Source organism: Amblyraja radiata, chromosome 3 (genome assembly GCF_010909765.2).
Source record: "Amblyraja radiata isolate CabotCenter1 chromosome 3, sAmbRad1.1.pri, whole genome shotgun sequence".
Lineage (NCBI taxonomy): Eukaryota > Metazoa > Chordata > Chondrichthyes > Rajiformes > Rajidae > Amblyraja > Amblyraja radiata.
The window spans coordinates 111,126,698-111,150,290 of record NC_045958.1 but is presented as its reverse complement, the minus strand read 5'-3'; the positions used below and the strand labels follow the sequence as shown (position 1 = coordinate 111,150,290).

General features: G+C 45.8%; 1 protein-coding gene across 1 annotated transcript in view; it reads right to left on the bottom strand.

The window, feature by feature from the left end:
- Nucleotides 1–5,085: 5,085 nt before the first annotated feature.
- Nucleotides 5,086–23,593, bottom strand: part of cdk7 (cyclin dependent kinase 7) — a 30,088-nt gene continuing 11,580 nt past the window's right edge. Inside the window, exons 4-12 of the mRNA XM_033018582.1 lie at nt 21,129–21,196; nt 15,993–16,061; nt 15,772–15,882; nt 14,202–14,320; nt 12,703–12,802; nt 10,753–10,839; nt 9,151–9,300; nt 6,791–6,935; nt 5,086–5,312 (exon numbers count right to left, since the gene is read on the bottom strand). Coding sequence (XP_032874473.1) covers nt 5,284–5,312; nt 6,791–6,935; nt 9,151–9,300; nt 10,753–10,839; nt 12,703–12,802; nt 14,202–14,320; nt 15,772–15,882; nt 15,993–16,061; nt 21,129–21,196 — 878 coding nt within the window. The 3' untranslated portion in view covers nt 5,086–5,283. The remainder of the gene's footprint in view (nt 5,313–6,790; nt 6,936–9,150; nt 9,301–10,752; nt 10,840–12,702; nt 12,803–14,201; nt 14,321–15,771; nt 15,883–15,992; nt 16,062–21,128; nt 21,197–23,593) is intronic.

The following is a 23,593-nucleotide window of genomic DNA, read 5'->3' as shown; positions in this document are numbered from 1 at the left end:
GAAACAAAACCCCCCTAAACTAAAGAAATAAAGAAAGGAAAAAAATAAATAAAAACAAAGCAAAACAGAATCTGAACTGAGAATATAATCTAAGAATGTAATAAGAATATTAAGAATTTCATTGTTCTATCTGGAACATATGGTAATAAAATACCTGGGAACAGTGTACCTGGGTACAGTGAAATGCTTTGTTTTGCAAACATCTCGGTAAAATCATACAGCAGACCCCACCGAGGCAGTACACAAGAGTGGCCATGTTGCTGGTGCTGACAAAGTTACAAGAGTAACGGTCCCATCTTCTGCCTGCCACCCCCCCCCCCCCCGCCCCAACCGAGCCTCCCATCGTCTTGACCCCCCCCCCCACTCCCTGGGAGCCCCCTCCATTCTTGGCGGCCCCTCCCCTCCCCTCATTCTCGGCCCCCTCCGCCATGTCCCACTTCATTCTCTGTGCCCACCCCCTCCCCTGCTGGTCCCCCCCTTCGTTCTCAGGAGCCCCCCTGTCAGACCCCCCCCCCCCCCCCCCACCACCACCTTTGTTCTCAGCGGCCCAGCCCACGTCAGCTCCCCCGTTCTTTCTTGGTCACCCAGCCGCTCCCACCGCCAGATCCCCCCCCCCTCCGTTCTCGACACACCCTCCGCCAGGTTCTGTTGAGGGTATGGATGGATGGGTGGGTGGGTGGATGATGTTTCGGGCCAGGACCCTTCTTCAGACTGGCGAAGTTGTTCAGGCAATCTGAGCCGCCGAGTTCCTCCAGTGCTTTGCATTTCGCTCACATGTAAGACTAGAGCGGGTGAAGATCGGGACAGGTGGTACAGACCAAAGACATACTACACTTTTATTGCTGAGTGGCGCATCTTGATCCTCTAGTATCTTTGGTACCGACTGTACGCCCCAGCGCCTGTGAACCAGGCTCAACACTGACCCCTGGTGGGGCTGCCTGAACACTGCAGTGTCCTGCCCTGTGGTAGACACAAAATGCTGGAGTAACTCAGCGGGACAGGCAGCATTTCTGGAGAGAAGGAATGGGTGACGTTTCGGGTCGAGACCCTTCTTGCCTTTCATGTCCTGCCCTGTGACCGTGTGGATTTCCACCGGGTGCTCTGGTTTTTCTTCCACGTGCTCAAGTTCCTCCCGCAACAATGAAATACTTGGGGGTACGAAGAACTGCAGATGCTGGAATCTGGAGCTAATCACAAAAGTGCCGGAGGCAGCATCTATAATAATAATAATAATAAATTTTATTTATGGGCGCCTTTCAAGAGTCTCAAGGACACCGTACAAAAATTGAGCATGTAGAGGAAAAACATGTAAGGGGAATGAAATAAATAGTAGAGTCATCTATGGAGGGTGTTGTCGGGAATTTTGAAAATTCTAAGGAAGATGAGTAGATTATAATCTGGTTAACCCCAGAGCTCACATTCTGGGGAAGCATGATGGGGGAAATGGGCGACATAGAATGTTACAATGGTAATAAATAGATGGGCCAATGTATTTAGCTTTCACAGCATAGCTTAATTAAAATAGGTAAAACAAATCATCATCATCAGCATCACTCGAAACGATTATGACGCTGGGAAAAAGGGTTCTGACTGTCTACGCTATCTGTGCCTCACATTATTATATATGCTTCTATCAAGTCTCCCCTCAAGCTCCGATGCAGAGCAACCGCAGAAGTGTTGAGGTCGGGTTGTGCAAGGCAGTTCAAGGTTGGAGGGAAGAAGTGTCCAATGAACCTGCTTTCCACTAGTGGGAGAGTCTAGGTCGAGAGGCCAGAGCCTCATGAATTAAAGGACCTTCCTTTAGGAAGGAGATAAGGAGTAATTTCTTTAGTCAGGGGGTGGTGAATCTATGGAATTCATTGCCGCAGACGGCTGTGGTGGCCAAGTCAATGGATATATTTAAGGCAATGATAGATAGATTCTTGATTAGTACGGGTGTCAGGGGTTATGGGAAGAAGGCAGAATGGGGCTAGGAGGGAGAGCTTGATCAGCCGCGATTGAATGGCGGAGTAAACTTGATGGGCCGAATGGCCTAATTCTGCTCCTATAACATATGAACATATGCAAGTTGGTGGTTTAATTGTTCGCTGTGAATGGCTTCTCCTGGAAAATCAATGTGATGACCGGGGAAAGGCGAGGGATATTTTTTAGTGTAGAGATACAGCGTGGAAACAGGCCCTTCGAGCTCACCAAGTCCGTGCCAGCGGACCAGCGATCCCTGCACAGTAACACTATCCTACACACACTAGGGTCAATTTACATATACACCAAGCCAAATAACCTACAAACCTGTACGCCTTTGGAGTGTGGGAGGAAACGGAAGATCTTGGAGAAAACCCACGCAGGTCACGGGGAGAACGTACAAACTCCGTACAGACAGCGCCCGTAGTCGGGATCGAACCGGGGCCTCCGGCGCTGTAAGGCAGCAACTTTTCCGCAGCGCCACCGTGCCCCCCCCGGGATCAAAGGGGTCGTTCGGAGAGCAGCACAATCTCAACCAGTCTATTTCTCCCCCTGTGGCCAGGAAGCGAGCGGGCAAGATCATCTCTGATCCCTCTCACCCTGGCCACAAACTCTTTGAATCGCTTCCCTCTGGAAGGCGACTCCGGACTGTCAAAGTTGCCACAGCCAGACATAAAAACAGTTTTTATCCACGAGTAGTTGCTCTACTCAACAGCCAAAAATCTGTAGCCTCCCTTTGATCTGGTATTATGTTGGTTCACATGCTTGATCAATGGTGTTTTATCATGAATGTTTTATTATTATTAATGTTTAGTGTTTTCCGAGTCATTCGTGACTGTCACTGGATGTCATGTTGTTACTTGCGGGCGGAGCACCAAGGCAAATTCCTTGTATGTGAATACTTGGCCAATAAACTTACTTACTACTTATCCTGTCATTAAATTTAAAAAAAATGCAAAATTAGTTTGGGAAAAATCTTTTCTTCATTTGCATAACCTTTGACACAGGTCATATTGCAGAGTGTGTGTGGCTTGGCACAGGGCATGAATGGTAGGCTGCTCAAAAAATAGCACTGATTTTGAACACTTGCGCTAACTATTTTAAATTTGATGTGAAGTTAAAGAGCGCTGATTTAACACTGGCCCGAGGCCGAGGGAAATGGCCACCAACCGCTGTACTTGGCACCAAACCAGTTTCCATTTGCCAGGTGCAGAAGGGGAAAGGGAACTAAATGAATTGGGCGAGCAGTGTTGAAGGGTGGGAGAGTCTTGGACCAGAAGCCACAGCCTCAGAATTAAAGGACGTACCTTTAGAAAGGAAATGAGGAGGAATTTCGTTAGCGAGAGGGCGGTGAATCTGTGGATTTCATTACCACTGACGGCTGTGGAGGCCAAGTCAATGGATATTTTTAAGGCGGAGATTGACAGATTCTTAATTAGTACGGGTGTCAGGGGTTATGGGGAGAAGGCAGGAGAATGGGGTTAGGAGGGATAGATAGATCAACCATGATTGAATGGCGGAGTAGAGTTGATGGGCCAAATGGCCTCATTCTGCACCTAGCATTTATGAAATATGTAAGGATGATCATAGCCAGCCAGTGAGGAAGACAGCAGGTAGCATTGACAGATGCAAGGGACCTAGTTCCTTGATGCAGCAGGAGTATGAGGAGTGATCTTATAGAGGTGTAGAAGATCAAGAGAGGGATAGATAGGGTGAATGCACCCTGTCATTTACTCCGAGTAAGGGAATCAAGAGCCAGGGAACATAGATTTATGGGGTGAAAGATTTAATAAGAACCTGAGGGGTAACTTTTTTTTTTAACACATTGGGTGGTGGGTGTATGGAACAAGCTGCCGGAGGTGGTAGGTGAGGCAGGTACTATCACAATGCTTAAAAATCATGTGGACCGGAACGGTTTGGAAGAATATGGGCCAAACTCAGGCAGGTGGGACTGGTGTAGATGGGACATGTTGGTGGGTGTGGGCAAGTTAAGTCAAAGTGCCTGTTTTCACACCGCATGACTCTATGACCAGAAATGTACGCGCTAGATTTCTAATATGCTATTAAAATTCTCAAATTCCTGTGTGGTATTTGAATCGGAGCTCCCCCAGGCAGTCAATACTCTTGTGAAAAACACAAAGTGCTGGAGGAACTCGGCGGGTCACGCCACAGCTGGGCGGATAAATATATTTTTTAAATGTTGTAATAGTCCCTGTCTTAACACCTCCTCTGGCAGCTCGTTCCATACACCCACTACCCACATAGATCTAGTTTGACAATCCCTTTAGTTTAGTTTAGAAATATAGAGTAGAAACAGGCCCTTCGGCCCACCTTGCCCGCACCGACCAGCAATCCCCGCAAATTAACATTATCCTACATACACACACACACTAGGGACAATTTAACGTTTTATCCGAAGCCAATTAATCTACAAACCTGTACGCCTTTCGAGTCTGGGTGGAAACCGAAGATCTGGGAGAAAACCCATCGCGGTCATGGGGAGAACGTGCAAACTCCGGACAGACAGCACCCGTAGTCGGGACCGAACTCCGATCTGGCGCTGTAAGGCAGCAACTCTACCTCTGCGCCACAGTGCCTTTCAAATGTTAAAGAAGGTAAGCTGGACACCACAACGTTGTAAGAATAAGGGGTAGGCCATTTAGGACTGAGATGAGAAAAAACTTTTTCACCCAGAGTTGTGAATCGGTGGAATTCTCTGCCACAGAAGGCAGTGGAGGCCAATTCACTGGATGTTTTCAAGAGAGAGTTGGACATAGCTCTTAGGGCTAACGGAATCAAGGGATATTGGGGAGAAAGCAGGAACGGGGTACTGATTTAGGATGATCAGTATTGAATGGTGGTGCTGTCTCGAAGGACCGAATGTCTACTCCTGCATCTGTTTTCTATGTTTCTATATCAAATTGATAGCATTTCTATGCCATTCATACCCCTCTGAAAGTTATTTATCTTTGTTGAGCTTTTATATTACAGTCCCCAGATATCCGGTAGTAAATCACAAATGCAGCCATTATTCAGTCAGGTACCATACGAACTAAGTGAAAAAGTGGAGAATTAAAAACCTATGTTATAAAAAAGAGTTAACAACAACCTACGTACGTTTTTTTTACATATTTTATTGGAAAAATTACTGAGACATCATTATTCACAAGTACAAATCAGGGCTCTTTTGAATGTAATAAATCTACTCCACTTTGTACACAGCAGCTAAGTCCTTCAGTTACAAGACGTAACCGGTATATTATCATTTGTTGCACGATGCTTCCACTTGTGTCCGGTATATCAGCAGCAGCCAGCGACAGGTCAGAAAATTAATCTCTTAACCAGGCTACCTGAAAACAAGTACAACAAACACCATTTTCTGAGAGATATCAGTCAAACATTAACACAATTTCACACTGACGATGTTAAGTTTAGTTTAGAGATACAGCGCGGAAACAGGCCCTTCGACCCACCGAGTCCCTGATCCCCGCACACTAACGCTATCCCACACACACTAGGGACATTTACAGTTTTTACCGAAGCCAATTAACCCACAAACCTGTAGTCTTTCGAGTGTGGGAGGAAACCGGAGCACCCAGGGAAAACCCACGCGGTCACGGGGAAAAGGTACAGACCCCGTGCAGACTGAACCCGTAGTCAGGATAGATGACAAGTAACCAGGAGAATCGTTTTTTTTGTTTTAAACCGTGTAGAGACACTTTCTGCTTTCAGGTTACTAGCTGCTTAACAAGGGGGGAAAAGGAAACAACAACATAGCAGGCAGTCACGGTGGAGCAGCGGTTGAGTTGCTGCCTTACAGCGAATGCAGCGCCGGAGACTCGGGTTCGATCCCGACTACGGGCGCAGTCTGTACGGAGTTTGTACGTTCTCCCCGTGGCCTGCTGGGTTTTCTCCGAGATCTTCGGCTTCCTCCCACACTCCAAAGACATGCAGGTTTGTAGGTACATTGGCTTGGTAGAAATGTAAAAATTGTCCCTAGTGGGTGTGGGATAGTGTTAATGTGCGGGGATCGCTGGTCGGCGCAGACCCGGTGGGCCGAAGGGCCTGTTTCCGCACTGTATCGCTGGAACTCTAAACTCAGTGGAAATAAAGCCTGGAGGTTTTTCCTTGCAGTGACAAGACTAATAATTCTCCTTGCACTCTAAACTTAGTCAGTGAAATCAGACAGATTGAATATTACTAATACCTGGAGACCTTTAATACTTATGGGCCTTTTCACCTTTCCTCCATTTCAGTGCACCACTCAGATAGAAAGGAACAAAAAAAAACATGCACATGTTCAAAGCAGTGAAAAATCAAAACTGTACCTAGAATTGAGCTACAGGGAGAGGGTGATCAGGCTAGGACTCTATTCCTTGGAGTGCAGGAGGATGAGGGGTGATCTTATGGAGGTGTACAAAAATCGTGAGAGGAATAGATCGGGTAGACGCGCAGTCTCTTGCCTAGAGGCATCGAGAACTGGGGGACATAGGTTTAAGGTAAGGGGGGGAAGATTTAATAGGACCCTGAGGGGCAACTTCATTTACACAAAGGGTGATGGGTACATGGAAAGAGCTGCCGGAGAAGGTAGTTGAGGCAGGGGCGATCGTAACGTTCAAGAAACATTTGGACAGGTACATGGATAGGATCGGTTTAGAGAGATATGGGCCAAATGTAGGCAGATGGGACTAGCGTAGATGGGGCAAATTGGTCGACATTGGTAAGTTAGGCCAAATGTATTATCAGATCGTATCATGGATAGTCTCTTTAAAAACAGAGTGGGAAAAGAGAAAGTAGAGCTCTGATTTGCGAGGTCCCTGCTCATTACCTTGCTCCTGGTTGTCAGTCCGTTTCCGCTTTAGACACGCCTTCACCTCTTGCTCCTTTATGACTTCTGTTGCGCCGTTGGGTCGGGGCAATTGAGGTCCCGCTGTTGGTCCTGGACGATTACTAAAATACCTCTTCTTCAGTGCCTAGGGAAGATAATTTTCCAGTTATAGCTAAACTGACACCGGGCAAGTCCAATTCAAGAGACCTTCAAAGAGATGATTAACCAGTTCCCGCACCTCCCATCTACGAACAACGTGCGCCCATCATGGATAGACACGAAATGCTGGAGTAACTCAGCGGGACAGGCAACTTCTCTGGAGAGAAGGAATGGGTGACATTTTGGGTTGGGACCCTTCTTCACTCCAGTCTGAAGAAGGGTCTCGACCCAAAACATCACCCATTCCTTCTCTCCGGAGATTATGCCTGTCCCACTGAGTTACTCAAGCGTTTTGTGTCTATCTTTGGTGTAAACCGGCGTCAGCAGTTCCTTCCTACACACTGCTACCATCATGGGTTCTCCATAAATACAAAACTCGAGCCTTGAAGTGAAGTCTTCTTCTTTTTCTGCCAATATCTGTCCTAATTTTATTTTTCCTCCACTCAATATTGACTTACAGGTCTCCTCGTGCCATCATCATCTGATATTCAAACATTTACGCTAAAGAGGGATCACTGGTCATCATTCAGAGTGGCCACAGATTAAAAATATTCAATTGTTCATTCCCCCCGAGTTATATATCAATCCTCCCAAAGTCTGAGGAAGGGTCTCGACCCAAAACGTCCCCCATTCCTTCTCTCCAGAGATGCTGCCTGACCCGCTAAGTTACTCCAGCTTTTTGTGTCTACCTCCCAAAGTTCTAACTCGGTTGACTGAATTGAGAGCACAGGTAGATCTGCTACAAGTAAAACACACAAATTGCTGGAGTAATTCAGTGGGTCAGGCAGCATCTATGGAGGGTATGAGTACACATCGTTTCAGGTCGGTACCTTCATTTACCCAGTCGGAAAGATGCTCCCAACCTGAAACGTTGTTTATCTATTCCCTCCACAGATGCTGACTGACCCGCAGAGTTACTTTGGCATTTGTGCTTTGCTGAAGATTCTAACAGCCGGTGTGGGCGAGTTGGGCCGAAGGGCCTGCTTACACACTGTATTACTCTTGACAAAAATTTGCCCGTTGTACATATTAACTGTAATATAATAATGTATGCGTGTTGTTAGGTGCAATCGAAACAAAGATCTTTTTATCATTGTTATGTTATGAATACCACAGAAAATATTATGTACTCTCAAGATCAAATTAAATAGAATATTATTGCTTAAATATATAGTTATTGGACTTTGCATTTCGGAAAAGTCCCAGGTGAGAGGAAGACAGCAAAATACTGAAAATATTGGGGGTGAAAATGACTTCAGGACTTTGTTAGGAAAATGAAAGAAATGATAACAGAATATTTATACAGCTGAGTGAGCATAATTTTATGGATGAGAAATTGTGTTCAACCAATTGATGACTTCTTTGACAAAGTAACTAGCATGTTAGATAACAAGGAAGCCAATGGATGTAGCAAATGTTGTTATACATAATTTGGTCTGTGAAGTGCCCCATAAAAGATTACCGCATTAGATAAGCACCTGTGGACTTGAACGTAATAGGTTAAGTCCAGGGGGTCAGATATGGAGCTTTATGTGTGGGCCAGATATATTGTCTGTGCAGAGGGGCTAGGAGCAAGGTCAAGTGTGCATCCAGAGTCAAGGTCTGGAATAGTACTCGGTGTGCAGTCAAAGCTGGGACAATGGGAGTGTTCAGCACTGGGAACCTAAGCAGGTAAGCAGCTATGATCAGGGTAGAATAGGGGGCCAGGTGTCAGGCTGGACTCAGGGTCAGGAATGAGAGAAGGTATGCAACTATAGTCAGGGTCAGGAGTAGTACCAGGTGTGCAGTGAGACCCAGGTTGGTCAACATGGGCTGTGTTTGATTATAACCTGATTTCCATACATGAATATACTAAGATCATTCATGTGCTGCACCTGTTGAACAGAGCCTGGCTCCACTGTGGAATGTAATTAGGAATGTAATTTAGTCTAACCTTATTCATAGCTAATCCAATTTAAAGCATATATATTGCATTCAAGTGTAAGTTAAAAGACTCGCTACAGTATGCACCATTTTGCAAAATTTTAAGCTGAAAAATGCGAAAGCTCCGTACCAATGGGACAACTCTACCCCAACACCAACAGTAGAGAATACAATTTTCTCCAATCTGTGATTTCTTAGGAATGCGTCGGTCACGTTATAGCAGAGCCACGTGCAAACTGTTGCCTTTGTGTCAATCGATACAAGAAGAATCCATTTACCTGTGTAGCCGTTACTCTTGCATTTGGATGAAAAGTAAACAGATCTTGTAATAATTCCAGCAGATCATCCCCGGCAGCCCTGAATATATGTTCAAATGGAGTTCCTGGAAAACTTTTAAATGATACATAGTCTGGAAGGCTCATCATTCCCTGCAATTAAAAAAAATGAGGTCATACAGTCATAAGGAGCAGAAATAGGCCATTCGGCCCATCGAGTCTATTCCGCCATTCAATCATGGCTGATCTATCTCTCCCTACCAACCCCATTATCCTGCCTCCTCCCCATAACCCCTGACATATTCATACAAACTTTGAAGCTTGGATGTAGAGCAAAGTGACCTAGTCCAAATGTAAAGCTTAAGAAGGAACTGCAGATGCTGGAAAAATCGAAGGTAGATAAAAATGCTGGAGAAACTCAGTGGGTGAGGCAGCATCAATGGAGCGAAGGAATAGGTGACGTTTCGGATCGAGACCCTTCTGCAGACTGATGTGGGAGTGGGGGAGGGGTGGGGGGCGGGAAGAGTGTTCAAATGTAAAAGTACCTAATAACATACAACTGCAATAAAGTGCTCTGATTTTATTTGCTTTTCCAATGTGATCCAGCTCCAGTTAAAGAATAGTTTTTTTGGGGGTATTTATTCCAACACAAGAAGCTCTTAAAAATAAATTAATATTGTATAACCTGATCAATACTGCTACCTAGCAGGCTTGCTTGACTTTGGACACATCATATTGTTCATTCAACACATGGAAAACAGTTTACCTTATTCTTCAAACACGTTGGACACTTGTGGAAGAGAACCGTAAAGATATATTTTCCACTTCAGTATCAAGTTTTACGTACTTGGCCAAGCAGGAATCCATAACAGAGTAGCACAAGGTGTGCACAATTCAGTTTAGTTTAGAGCTACAGCATGGAAATAGGCCCTTCAGCCCAATGAGTCCACACTGACCGTCATGAGAGGAATAGATCTCTTGCCCAGAGTAGGGGACATAAGTTTAAGGTAAGGAGGGAAAGATTTAATAGGAATCGGAGGGGTAACTTTTTTCATGCAAAGGGTGGCGGGTGTATGGAACGAGCTGCCGGAGGAGGTACTTGAGGCAGGGACTATCGCAATGTTTAAAAAGCATTTAGACAGGTACATGGATAGGACAGGTTTAGAGGGATATAGGCCAAATGCAGGCAGGTGGGACTAGTGCAGATAGGGCATCTTGGTCAGTGTGGGCAAGTTGGGCTGAGGGGCCTGTTTCCACACTGGATGACTCTATCCACACGGTCACAAGGAGAACGTGCAAACTCCATGCAGACAGCACTCGTGGTTGGGATCGATCCGGGTCTCTGGCGCAGTGAGGCAGTAGCTCTTATCAGTTTAATCAATAAATCAGCAAAATATAGCAAATTCTCCGCCCAACTTCTGTAGGTGTTGGAAATCAGAATGACTCCAAAGCGACGTGAGATGCAAGTCCAAGCGACTGTCAAAGCTAGTGAACTAAGATGGAATACAATATTCTCTGGGCAGGAGCTAACCATTAAAGCAAGCTTGGATATCAAATCACAACCCTGATTTCACACTTCAGCACCAATTCGGAAAGTCAACTTACAGGCCACTTTTCCTCTGTCGGAGTGCCCAAAGCCTCGAATATTTTGGTCAGCTGATCTAGATCCGAATCGCCAGGTAAAAACGGCGTCTGCATCAATACAAAGTACAAACATTTAAGCTCACAACAGCTTTTGGCTTTTAAAACACTTAATTGGAGTATGCTCTAGATTCCTGCCACATCCCTAAGATTGTGGGTATACGGAACAAGCTGCCAGAGGAGGTAATCGAGGCAGGTACTATAACAGCATTTTAAAGGCACTGAGAGAGGTACATAGATAAGAAAGGTTTAGAGAGGTATGGATCAATTGTGGGCAAATGGGACATCTTGGTTGGCATGACGAGTTGGGCCGAAGGGCCTGTTTTCCATGCTATATGATCCTACATGTGGATTGCGTCAATGGATACTGTCATTTCCACTCATTGTAAATACCTGGCAAAAGGCAGCTGAGGGGCGTATAGAATATGTAGCTGAGCAATTGAAAAATGAGGACGGGGAATGGGAATAACGGGATTACTCTGCTGGGAATGCCCTTTGGTAGTTGTATGACCCTGACAGGACAGATGGCTTCCTTTGGTATCAGAGTAACCAGGGAAAATAAATTGGCCGACACACAATACGTCTGCACTTGTTCATTGCTGGTTTCCACCATTTTAGCAATTGGCTATGATCTCTCCAGCTGGTTGGGCCCCAAGCTCTGGATTCACACAATTAACCTCTCTTAAATTCATAAGTTTAACCCCTGACACTCGTACGGATCAAGAATCTATCTATCCCAGCCTTAAAAAAACCTTTGAAATTAAGAGGTTTACCAGAATGTTGAGAACACAGTGCTGGAGTAATTCAGCAGATCAAGCACCATCTCCAGAAGGCAAGGACAAAGATGGGCGACATTTCAGGTGGGCCGAAGGGCCTGTTTCTACGCTGTATCTCTAAAGTCCCCATAACCTCTGACACCCTTACTAATGGAGAATCTGTCAATCTTCACCTTAAACATATCCATTGACAGTCTCCACAGCCTTCTGTGGTAATTAATTTCACACATTCATCACCCTCTGACTAAAGAAATTCCTCCTCATCTCCTTCCTGAAGGAACGTCCTTTAATTCTGAGACTATTAACTTCTCGTCCTAGACTCTCCCACTAATGGAAACATCCTCTCCACATCCACTCCATCCAGGCCTCTCATTCACTCTTCCTCCTTTATAATATTCCTTAAAATCTACCCCTACATTAAGCTTTGACTTATCTGCCCTTTTCTTTTTTTAGATAAACAGGCTCCTTCAGCTCACCGGGTCCGCGTCAACAATAGCACTATCCTACGGTACACAAAAATGCTGGAGAAACTCAGCGGGTGCAGCAGCATCTATGGAGCGAAGGAAATAGGCAACGTTTCGGGCCGATGGAATTCTGGCGTCGGGTGAACACTCTCAGCGGCCCGGAGTGTCTGGAGCGCCGCTTCCTCACCAGGAGACCGCGGCTCTCGAAGTCCACGGGCCGCGCTGGTCGGAGCTCCGACACTGGCGATCTCGTCGTGAGATCCCAGGCTCCGCGGTGTTTAAACTCAGTGTCGCCCGCGGCTGGAAGCTCCACAGACCGCAGCTCTGCGATGTTGGGAGTCGGCGGTCTCAGCACTCCGGAGCTTACTGCACGGCGACCCGGGTAAGGCATCGCCCGCTCCACGATGGTGCCTCAGCGCTGTACCGCCGCCGAAGCTGAAGTCCTGGCCGCAAAAAAACGGCTCGGAGAGACACAAGCAATTGCAGATGCTGGGTAACGCAAGCAAAAACCCAAATTGCTGGAGTAACGCAGCAGATCAGGCAGCATCTGCGGAGGGGATGGGCAGGTGACATTTGGGTCGGGGCTCTTCGTCAAACTGTAATTTACTTTGTTTTGCTTTATAATACCATTGAAAGAGATTAATTGATCAGTTATTTCATTTGTATGCACCTACCCGAAGAAGCAGCTCGGCTAATATGCAACCTACTGCCCACATGTCCACTCCAACGCCGTACATTCTTGCTCCAAACAATAACTCCGGTGATCTGTACCACCTGAAATAAAGCATCATATTTTCATCAAAAAATACAAGTATTTCCAGAAATCAGAAAATGAGATCGTCAACAGAAGGACAAATTGTGCGGAAGAAAAAAACCCAAACAGTCTGATCTTCAGACAGTATCTCCCCCCCACCAAGACCCAGTGGCACAGTGGGTAGAGTTGCTGCCTCACAGTGCAAGGGACATGGGTTTAATTCCGACCACGGGTGCTGTCTGTGTGGAGTTGGCACGTTCCCCCTGCGACCATGTGGGTTTCCTCCGGGTGCTCCGGTTTTCTCCCACATCTCAAGACGTGCGGGTTTGTCGGTTAATTGGCCTCTGGAAATTACCCCAAGTATGTAGGGAGTGGGTGCAAATATAAAAAATAGGTGCAGGAGGAGGCCATTTGGCCCTACGAGCCTGCATCTCAAATGTGGGATAACATGGAAATAAAGTGTGAAAGGGTGATCAATGGTCAGAGTGGACTCGGTGGACCTGTTTCCAAGCTATAGGCATATCTCTAAATGATACTATCTTTGATTATTATCTTTTTATTAAAGTTTTACACTTGACCTAATAAAAGCTAATATAATTAGCCTTGCCTCCAGAGACATGAAGGTCATCACATTATCATGAAATGGGTGAAGTAAATTTTGACAAAGCATCGTTCCACATCAATGAGCCCAATCAGACATTAAAGTGTGTTAGCCTCCTCAAAATGTACAATTTGCTTCATTGTTACCCCATGTAATTAGATATTTTTAAGTTTTGTTTAGAGGCAGTGTGGAAACAGGCCCTTTGGCCCACCAAGTCCGCACCGACCAGCTATCCCCGCACACTAAAAGCCCTGTCCCACGGTGCGAGTTCATTCAAGTGCTCTCCCGAGATTTAAAAAAATCAAACTCGTGGTAAGCACGGAGAATGAACGTAGCGGGTACGTCGGAGCTCGGGGACGTCTCGTAGCGGTTCGTAACGCTAACGGCAGGTACTCGGGAAGACTCACTATCGGCAGGTAAGCACGGGAAGACTTGTGAAGATTTTTCAACATGTTGAAAAATGTCCACGAGAGCCCCGAGTACCGACGAGCGGCCATTACCGTAAATCTCCGAGTTCGAATCAGGGCAAACTCGGGAGAGCTCTTGGAATGAACTCGCACCGTTGGTCAGGGCTATTACACTATCTTACACGCTGGGGACAATTTACAATTTTATCAAAGCCAATTAGCCTACAAACCTGTACGTCTTTGGAGAGCGGGACAAATCTGGAGCACCAGGAAAAAACCCACACGTATCACGGGGAGAACGTACAAACTCCGTACAGACGGCTAAGGGTCGAACCTGGGTCTTTGGAGCTGTAAAGCAGCAACTCCACCGCTGCGCCATCGTGCCGCCCACGTTCGCGCGTGACGTATTACCTTGTTACAACCTGATGTGTATACACTCTATTGGGACTTCCAAATGATTTGGCCAAACCAAAGTCAGCAAGTTTGAGGATTCCTTTATCATCCACTAGTAAGTTGTTGGGCTTCATATCCTGAAAGATTCATCAAGGTCAAAATTCATAACAGACTTCGACAAAGTCTTCAAATTAAATTATTCAGTGGTAGTAAGGAAACTAAATACCGAAAAGGTACACAGCTATTCTTATTATTAATGAAGGTGGGAAACATTTGACACAATGCAATCAAGATCTAGTTAGGCTGGGGAAATGATAGGGGAGAATACATTTACTTGGGGAACAACAGCTTGTTCAAACTATAATATTTGTATTTTAACCTGTTCAGTGTCACCCCTGAGTAGACTCAGGTCATGGCCAATAGCGAAAAACATCAGAGGATATGGAGAGAAGGCAGGTACATGATACTTAGTAGGATGATCAGCCACGATCATATTGAATGGTGGTGCAGGCTCAAAGGGCCGAATGGCCTACTCCTGCACCTATTTTCTTTGTTTCTATGAATGTAGGTGGCCAAGCGGTGACCTCAGTGAGGCGCACAAGATCATGAGGTGCATGGTGATAAAGTTAATGCTTCGTCCTGTTTCCCTGGATAGAGCATTTCAAAACTAAAGGGCATCAGTTTAAAGCGAGAGAGAAGAGATTGAAAAGGTATCTCAGGGGCAACGATTCCTCTTACTAGTATCTGGGATGAGCTAACCGAGGAAGCTATAGACCTAGGTTCAATTGACTTTTGAAAGACATTTGGACAGATATGTGGATCGGAAGGATTTAGAGGGCTCTGGGCCAAATGCAGGCAAATGGGATTTGCCCAGAATGCCACATTGGTTGGCATGGACAGGTGGGGTGGAGGGCCTGTTTCCACTCTGTAAAGCTCTATGACTGGAAGTCTGCTCCAATGTACCAGCACCACAGAGATAACGTTGAACAAGTGAAAAACATTCTCTCCACTTGTTCAGGGAATGTGTCCCCATACTTGGCGCTCCACAATCAGTCTGAAGAAAGTTCCTGAACTAAAACATCACCTTTCCATCCTCTCCAGAGATGCTGCCTGACCCGCTGATTTACTCCAACACTTTGTGGGTTTTTTTTTTTGTAAACCAGTATCTGCAGTTCCTCGTTTTAACATCCACTCAACATTTTCTTTCAATACAATATCCAAGGCAAAAATACAAACTGATGGGCCATCTACGGAACTGATGCTCTACAATGCTGAGAACCGCATTCTCCACTCTGTGACTAACCCGTTATTCTATCTATTGTACCTGCGTTTGATGATCGTATCTGATCGATAGTATATCTGATAGCACGCAAAACAAGGCTTTTCACTGTACCTCGATACACACGACAATATTAAAGCTGACCCTATTTTCAATTCTTCAAGAGTTGATTTTACAACATTTTACTTAATGATAAACGAGTATCTCATCTCCCCTTTAAAATTCCAGAATAGTGATGATCTTGCTTGAATCGAGCACATTCATCAACATAGCGTACAAGTACAATATGGATACATAATAATATCTTACCCTGTGTAAAATCCAGTGCATATGAAGATATTCCAGACCTTGCAACGTCATTAACGTATATGCCTTTATATTTGCAGGAGTCAGCACAAGGCTGGTATCTTTTATTATTACCTGTGTTTAATGAAAGGGAAGTTAAAAATACCATTTCATGACAACAGCACTATGTGATTTTTTATCAAATTCATTGCTGCTCAGAAAATGATACTCATGCAAAACATTACCTCTAAGTCAGTCTCCATAAAGTCAAACACAAGACTGATGTTGGACTTGTAGCCAAAAACATCAAGAAGCTAAAGAGAAAAAAAATCGAAAATGTCAGTATCATATTACTGTTACAGATGCACAACCTTTTATCCGGAGTTCCGGAAACCGAAAAACTCCGAAAACCGGCCATTTTTTCCAGGATGTCGTCTGCACACCAAAGCTCGCGTTTGGCGCCAAACTTGACCCGAAACGACCCACGGTCAACCCAGGTCTGTACCACTGTAGCGACTGCCTCCTCCCCGGAGACCGGGGAGACACTTAAACATCTGTAAATCATTGCTTAAATGTTAGTCAGTTAGTTTGGAGGGCTTTTATGTGAAGGGGGGGGGGGGGTGAAGGGTGAAACTTTAATTCTTAGTCCCCTACCTGGTCGGAGAGGCGGGGAGCGGTCAATGCCTTACCGGGTCGCCGTGCAGTAAGCTCCGCAGCGCTGTGGCCGCCAACTCCCAGCTGGGGCTGCGGGCGTCCGGCCGCGGGCGGCGCCGGTTGTAGCTCCGACCCCGGAAACTCTACACCTGGCTGCGCGGCGCTCCAAATCCAGCGCGGCCCGCGGCCGGACGCCCGCAGACCCAGCTCCGCGACGTTGTGTGTCGGCGGCCACAGCGCTCCGGAGCTTACCGCATGGCGACCCGGTAAGGCATTGCCCGCTCCCCGCTGGTATCCCAGCGCTGCGACGCCGCCGACTCCCAACATTCACGGAGCTGGGGCTGCGGGCGTCCGGTCGCGGGCGGCGCTGGATTTGGAGCGCCGCGCAGCCAGGGGTAGAGTTGCCGGGGTCGGAGCTCCAACCGGCGCCGCCCGCGGCCGGACGCCCGCAGCCCCCAGCTCCGCGATGTTGGGAGTCAGCGGCCATAGCGCTCCGGAGCTTACTGCACGGCGACCCGGTAAGGCATTGCCCGCTCCCCGCCTCTCCGACCAGGTAGGGGACTAAGAATTAAAGTTTCCCCCTTCACCCCCCCCCCCACCACATAAAATCCCTCCAAACTAACTGACTAACATTTATGCAATGATTTACAATGATTCCCCGGTCTCCGGGGAGGAGACAGCCGCTCCAGACTTTTCAAGCCGCCCACGCTACCTACCTAATCTACGCTAAAAATCTTCCATTCGGAAATCCGAAAAATTCCGAAATCCGACAAGTGTCTGGTCCCAAGGCTTTCGGATAAAAGGTTGTGCACCTGTACTTAGAAACATTCTGAGGGATAGGATATACAGGCATTTGGACGAGCAAGCGCTGATTAGGGATAGTCAGCATGGTTTTGTACGTGGGAGGTCGCGTCTCACAAATCTGATTGAGTTTTTTGAAGACGAGACCAAAAAGGTCGATGAAGGCAGAGCTGTAGATGTTGTCTACATGGATTTCAGTAAGGCATTCGACAAGGTAGGCTGCTCTGGAAGGTAAGATTGCATGGGATCCAAGAAGAGATAGCAGATCAATGATTTGTATGAGAACATGTAGGGCAAGATTAACATTTTTTCTGATGATACAAAAGTTAGTGGTTTTGCAGATAGTGAAGAAGGTTGTGAACGATTGCAGCAGGATCTGGATCGATTGGCCAGGTGGGCGGAGGAATGGTTGATGGAATTTAATACAGAGAATTGTGAGGTGTTGCATTTTGGGATGTCGAACAAGGGCAGGACCTACACAGTAAATGGTAGGCCTCTGGGGAGTGTTGTAGAGCAGAGAGATCTAAGAGAGCAGGTGCATGGTTCCTTGAAGGTCGAGTCGCAGGTAGATAAGGTGGTCAAAAAGGCTTCTGGCACTTTGGTCTTCATCAGTCAGAGTATTGAGTATAGAAGTTGGGAGGTCATGTTGTAGTTGTATAAGATGTTGGTGAGACTGCGTTTAGAATATTGTGTTCAGTTCTGGGCACCATGTTATAGGAAAGATATTGTCAAGCTTGAAAGGGTTCAGAGAAGATTTACAAGGATGTTGCCAGGACTAGAGGGTGCGAGCTATAGGGACAGGTTGAGTAGGCTGGGTCTCTATTCCATGGAGTGCAGGAGGATGAGGGGTGATCTTATAGAGGTGTACAAAATCATAAGAGGAATAGATCGGGTAGATGCACCGAGGACCAGAGGACATAGGTTCAAGGTGAAGGGGAAAAGATTTAATAGGAATCTGAGGGGTAACTTTTTCACACACAGGGTGGGTGTACGGAACAAGCTGCCAGAGGAGGTAGTTGAGATTGGGACTATCCCAATGTTTAAGAAACAGTTAGACAAATACATGGATAGGATGGGTTTGGAGGGATATGGACCAAGCGCAGGCAGGTGGGACTAGTGTAGCTGGGACATGTTGGGCGGTGTGGGCGAGTTGGGCCTGTTTCCACACTGTATCACTCTAAATCTGGAGCAGGAGTAGGCTACTCAGCCCCTCAATCCTGCTCTACCTTTGATCATCTCACAACCAAACCTGTAACACACCACCCCCCAATCAGTTAAATACCCAATTACTCCTATATTAAGTTTCCTGTTAACCAATTGAATGTTTCTTAAAAAATCATCTAAAGAATCCTACAACTCCGGTGACAAATTAATTTAATGTAACCGACAATGCTTAGTTCTTGACTGGGAAACATGACTCTTTTATATTCAGCACCAATGCATTAACAGGAACCCAACTAAACAACAAACTGTCTCGGTTGTACTGGGGAATTCAGAATTTTGTTTTGCACTAATATTATTTTTATTTAATTAATGTAACTTTATTTTCCCGATGTTACCTATGAGCACTGTGTGTACAAACTTGATAAGCTGCTGCAAGTAAGAATTTCATTGTGGCATTTTTGGTACGTATGACAAGTAAAGACTCTTCACTGGGTGCATCATAAGATTGTTCCATCCTAATACTGCTAATTCTTCAATGTGATTAGACGGTCGGTGGGGGTGCTGTGAGTCGGCTGCTCTGCCAGCAGCATGTTCGTTACTTCGACTTTTTTTTTTAGTGTGTCCAATTGTTTGTTTTAGTGTCTCGGTGTGTCTTGTGTGGGGGATGGTGGGGGGGAAGCGGGGAACCGCTTTTGGTCGCCTCCTCGACATAGAGGCAACTTTTTCTATGTCGCCTCCCTCGCGTCCTAACAGCTTGGATTGGAGCGGCCTTTCCGAGAGTCGGGACCAGAGCTTCAACGGCAGACGCAGCGTGGACTTTCCATCGCGGAGCGGGCGAACCCTTGCCGGGGGTCGCCAGAGAGGAGTGTTCCGATCGCTGGCCTGGTGACTTTGGCATCATGGGGCTGTGGTCTGTGGAGCTTCTAGCCGCGGGGGCGGCGTGGACACCAACCGGAGCCTGGGATCCCTTGCCGGGGATCGCCAGAGAAGAGCTCCGACCGCCGGCCTGCCTGCGGCCTATAACATCCTGAAGCCGCGGTCTCCGGTATGAAAGTGCCGATTCGGGCACTCCAAGTGTGTTTGACCGTCCCGACGTTGGAGTTTGGATCATCCCGACGAGAGGGCCTGTACATCAGGCCGTCCGTGGTGGCGACTACGGAGGTTTCGTGGCCCCGATCACGGGTGAACAAAGGAGGAGGACAGATTGAACTTCCACCAGTGGAGAATGCTGTGGTGGATGTTTGTGTTAAATCTTATTGTATATTGTGTGTTCTTTTTAAGTGTATCGCTGCTGGCAAATTCATTTCACTGCACCTTCGGGTGCGTGTGACGAATAAAATTGACTTTAACTTTGATTACAGAGCTAACAAACAACCAAACTTTTCTTTTCCTTTAAATAAACTATCCTTCAAGCTTTGACTTAACATGACAATTCTGGGAATATTTGTAAAGACTACTTTATTTTTCAATTCGTCATTCATTTATCATCGTTGATAACATTAGCGACGCAGTGGTGCTGGTTTCCAACGGGAACGGTGACGGACGCACCACACATCTTTGTCCTCCAGTTCCGGCGGACTTCCGCCGCTGAAAGTATAGGATTTTGGTGTGTGTGTGCTTTATCATCGTTCCTTACTATGCTATGTACGACAGTGATCGCAACTTCTACTGAAGTGTGGATGGCTCGCTAGAAGCTCGCTAGGAGCTCATCCACCCTTTGACTGGTCTTGTTTTTGGTCCTGCTGGGGGTCCACAGCCCCCTCCTCACCCGGCAAACTAGGTGGGAGAGACGGTTTAGTCGCCGGCTATCCGACCATGGAAAAGGTAGCACGGGATTACATGGTACAGGTTCTCTGGATGCTTTCAAGAGAGAGCGGGATAGGGCTCTTAAAGATAACGGAGTCAGGGGATATGGGGAAAAGGCAGGAACGGGCTACTGATTGGGGATGATCAGCCATGATCACATTGAATGGATCGAAGGGCCGAATGGCCTACTCCTGCACCTATTCTCTATTATATTGAAGATGGACACAAAATTATGGGGTAACTCAGTGGGTCAGGCATCACCTCTGGAGAAAAGGAATAGAACCCTTCTTCAGTCTGAAGAAGGCTCCGACCCGAAACGTCACCTATTCCTTTTCTCCAGAGATGCTGCCTGGCCCACTGAGTTACTCCAGCATTTTGTGTCTATCTTCTGGAAAATATTTCTGTATTAGGAGGTATAAATGCACAAAATTAATATGGTTAGAGCTAGCCTTTGACTTTAATAAAATCTTTCGATACCACACACCTGACAGTTTAATGGAGACCAAATATTTGTCAGTCATATGTATACAATGGCATTGAAATCCTTGAAACATAGAAACATAGAAATTAGGTGCAGGAGTAGGCCATTCGGCCCTTCGAGCCTGCACCGCCATTCAATATGATCATGGCTGATCATCCAACTCAGTATCCCGTACCTGCCTTCTCTCCATACCCTCTGATCCCCTTAGCCACAAGGGCCACATCTAACTCCCTCTTAAATATAGCCAATGAACTGGCCTCGACTACCCTCTGTGGCAGGGAGTTCCAGAGATTCACCACTCTCTGTGTGAAAAAAGTTCTTCTCATCTCGGTTTTAAAGGATTTCCCCCTTATCCTTAAGCTGTGACCCCTTGTCCTGGACTTCCCCAACATCGGGAGTAATCGTCCTGCATCTAGCCTGTCCAACCCCTTAAGAATTTTGTAATCATACAAAATCATATAGGAGGCATACTTACTCCTATAATATTTGGATGGCTGAGTTCCTGTAATAATTTGATTTCTCTCAGGGCTGTTCTATTAATACCTAAGAAAAAAAAAATTGTTAGATAATAAATACATATGATCTAACAACGTACAATCATCCTTATAGGGTAAATTTAACCCGTTGAAAATCTCTTTCAGCTTTCGAAATTTGGTTTTCTGAACAACAAGTTACAACAAATTTCTGCCACCTGGAAAGTGTGCAAGAGACTTCCAAGATGAAACTGAGCTTTGGATCCATAATCAGATCAATTCCAGCTATTACCTATCACAGACAGTATTTAACATTTACTGTCTCAGCATTTGTACTGTATCTGTGATGCTTATGCAAGAGGTATCTAAGTGCAGTGATACTTGTACTGAACTGCATACTAAAATGAATTTCACTGTACCTAGGCACATGTTGTCGATCAATCACTATTGCTGATTTGATCCATGTCTGGTTTTGCTGTAGCTGACCTGATCCAAAATCCATGTCGGGTTTCCACTATGTCATCTTGTGGAATGCGAGCAACCATACTGTTTAGTTTTACCTAAGACTTTGAGCCTACAGTTCCTATTGCTATAGTCTCTGTGGGTATTCTTATTAAAGTACTTATTGTGAAGTTTAATGACTCGGTGTCAATAGTACTTTACACACATGTGACAATAACAAACCATTTTAAAGGTATCAAATACTACAACATCATTTCATTCTATATCCAAAGTACACAACATCTGCAAATTAATACACTTACAACAGTTATAAATGTAGTGGCTGTTTGCAATTTAATAAACACGGATAATTCAGGGAACAAATGGATATAAATCACGTGTAGGCAGAGGAGCTCAGTTTAACTTGGCATCAAATTCAGTACGGACATCTTGGGCCGAAGGGCCTGTTCCTGTGCTGTTCCACTCTATGTACCTCAGTGCACTTTTGATTACTCAACTCATACTTTTTTTTAATGGGGCATTGAAATTTTAAGAAATGATAATAGCTTTGTCTCCAGACTCCAGAAATTCCTCGTATGTTGCAAAACATACTTGGCGAATAAAGTGTGATTCTGATCCTCATCAGCGGGTGATGCAGCATCTATGGAGAGAACGAATTGGCGACGTCTCGGGTCGACACCCTTCTTCACTCACGGGTCTGGGTTAAGATGTGGTCCTAGTCGGAAAGAAGGAGGAATCACGGGGGGAGGGGCAGTGAGAGGGGATGTTGCTAAACTGTCTTCAGAGAGAGGAGAACTTCTTCAAAATAGACATACCTCGAGGAGATTTTGCAGTGGAGTGAGTGGACAAAATGTTTAAGAAAGAGCTGCAGATGTTGGAAAAATCGAAGGTAGACAAAAAATGCTGGAAAAACTCAGCGGGTGAGCCAGCATCTATGGAGAAAAGGAATTGGCGACGTTTCGGGTCAAGACTGCACAGGTGGTGAGTGCCTGGAAGATGCTGCCATGGTTGGTGTTTGAGGAAGATACAATACTGGTATTGAAGAGGCTTTTAGATTGGCAATAGGCATATGGATATATAAGGAATGGAGGGATATGGATTATGCATAGGTAGATGAGATGGTCCTAGCATCATGTTTGGCACAGACATTATGGGCCGAAGGGCCTGTTCTTGTGCTGTTCTATGTATAATTGGAAGAGCAGTTGGCACCATAGATGTGATACGGTTCACTACTTAAAAAACAGACAATTCACAAAAACGTTAGATAAACCAACTCAAGCTTTACTGATCATCAGCCGGCAGAAGTGATGAGGATACACCCAAAGATCCTATAGCGGAGCAGCTCCGCTATAGGATCTTTGGATACACCAGTCAAGTGAGCAACAGACACTTGACTTCCCCGTGCCACCACGTTAGTCATGGTCACAAGATGCAGCCAATATACATCACTACAGGACGAGTCTGAGCTTGTCTCTTATCAATTAGTAGACACATTTCAAAGGCATCTTATCAGTTGGTACTTCCAGGACAAGACATTTCGAAGGCATCAGTCATTGTCTCAATATACATCAACCTGACAAGCCTGGCTCTCTCCCTTACTTTTCCACTAGAGAAAGCCTGCTTGAGACGCGATATAAGCTACAACCTACAGGCAAGTATTCCACCAAGTATCTTTTATATATTTAAAAGCATTTAACCGTTTCAGATCAATGGTGCACCCAAAAGTATAGAGATCTACAAAGTAGATGAGAATGAAGGGCTCTGACAAAGGATCTTCAACCTGAAACATTAACTCTTTCTCTTTTTACCGATGCGGTATGACCAGTTAGTTGAGTGTTTCAGCATTCTGTTTTTATTTCTGATATCCAACATCTGGAGTTTTTTTTAAATTTCCATAAAATAAATTTCAAGGCGGCACGCGGTAGAGTATCTTCCTTACAGCGCCAGAGACCTGGGTTCGATCTTGACAATGGGTGCTTGTTTGTACGTTCTCCCCATGACCTGT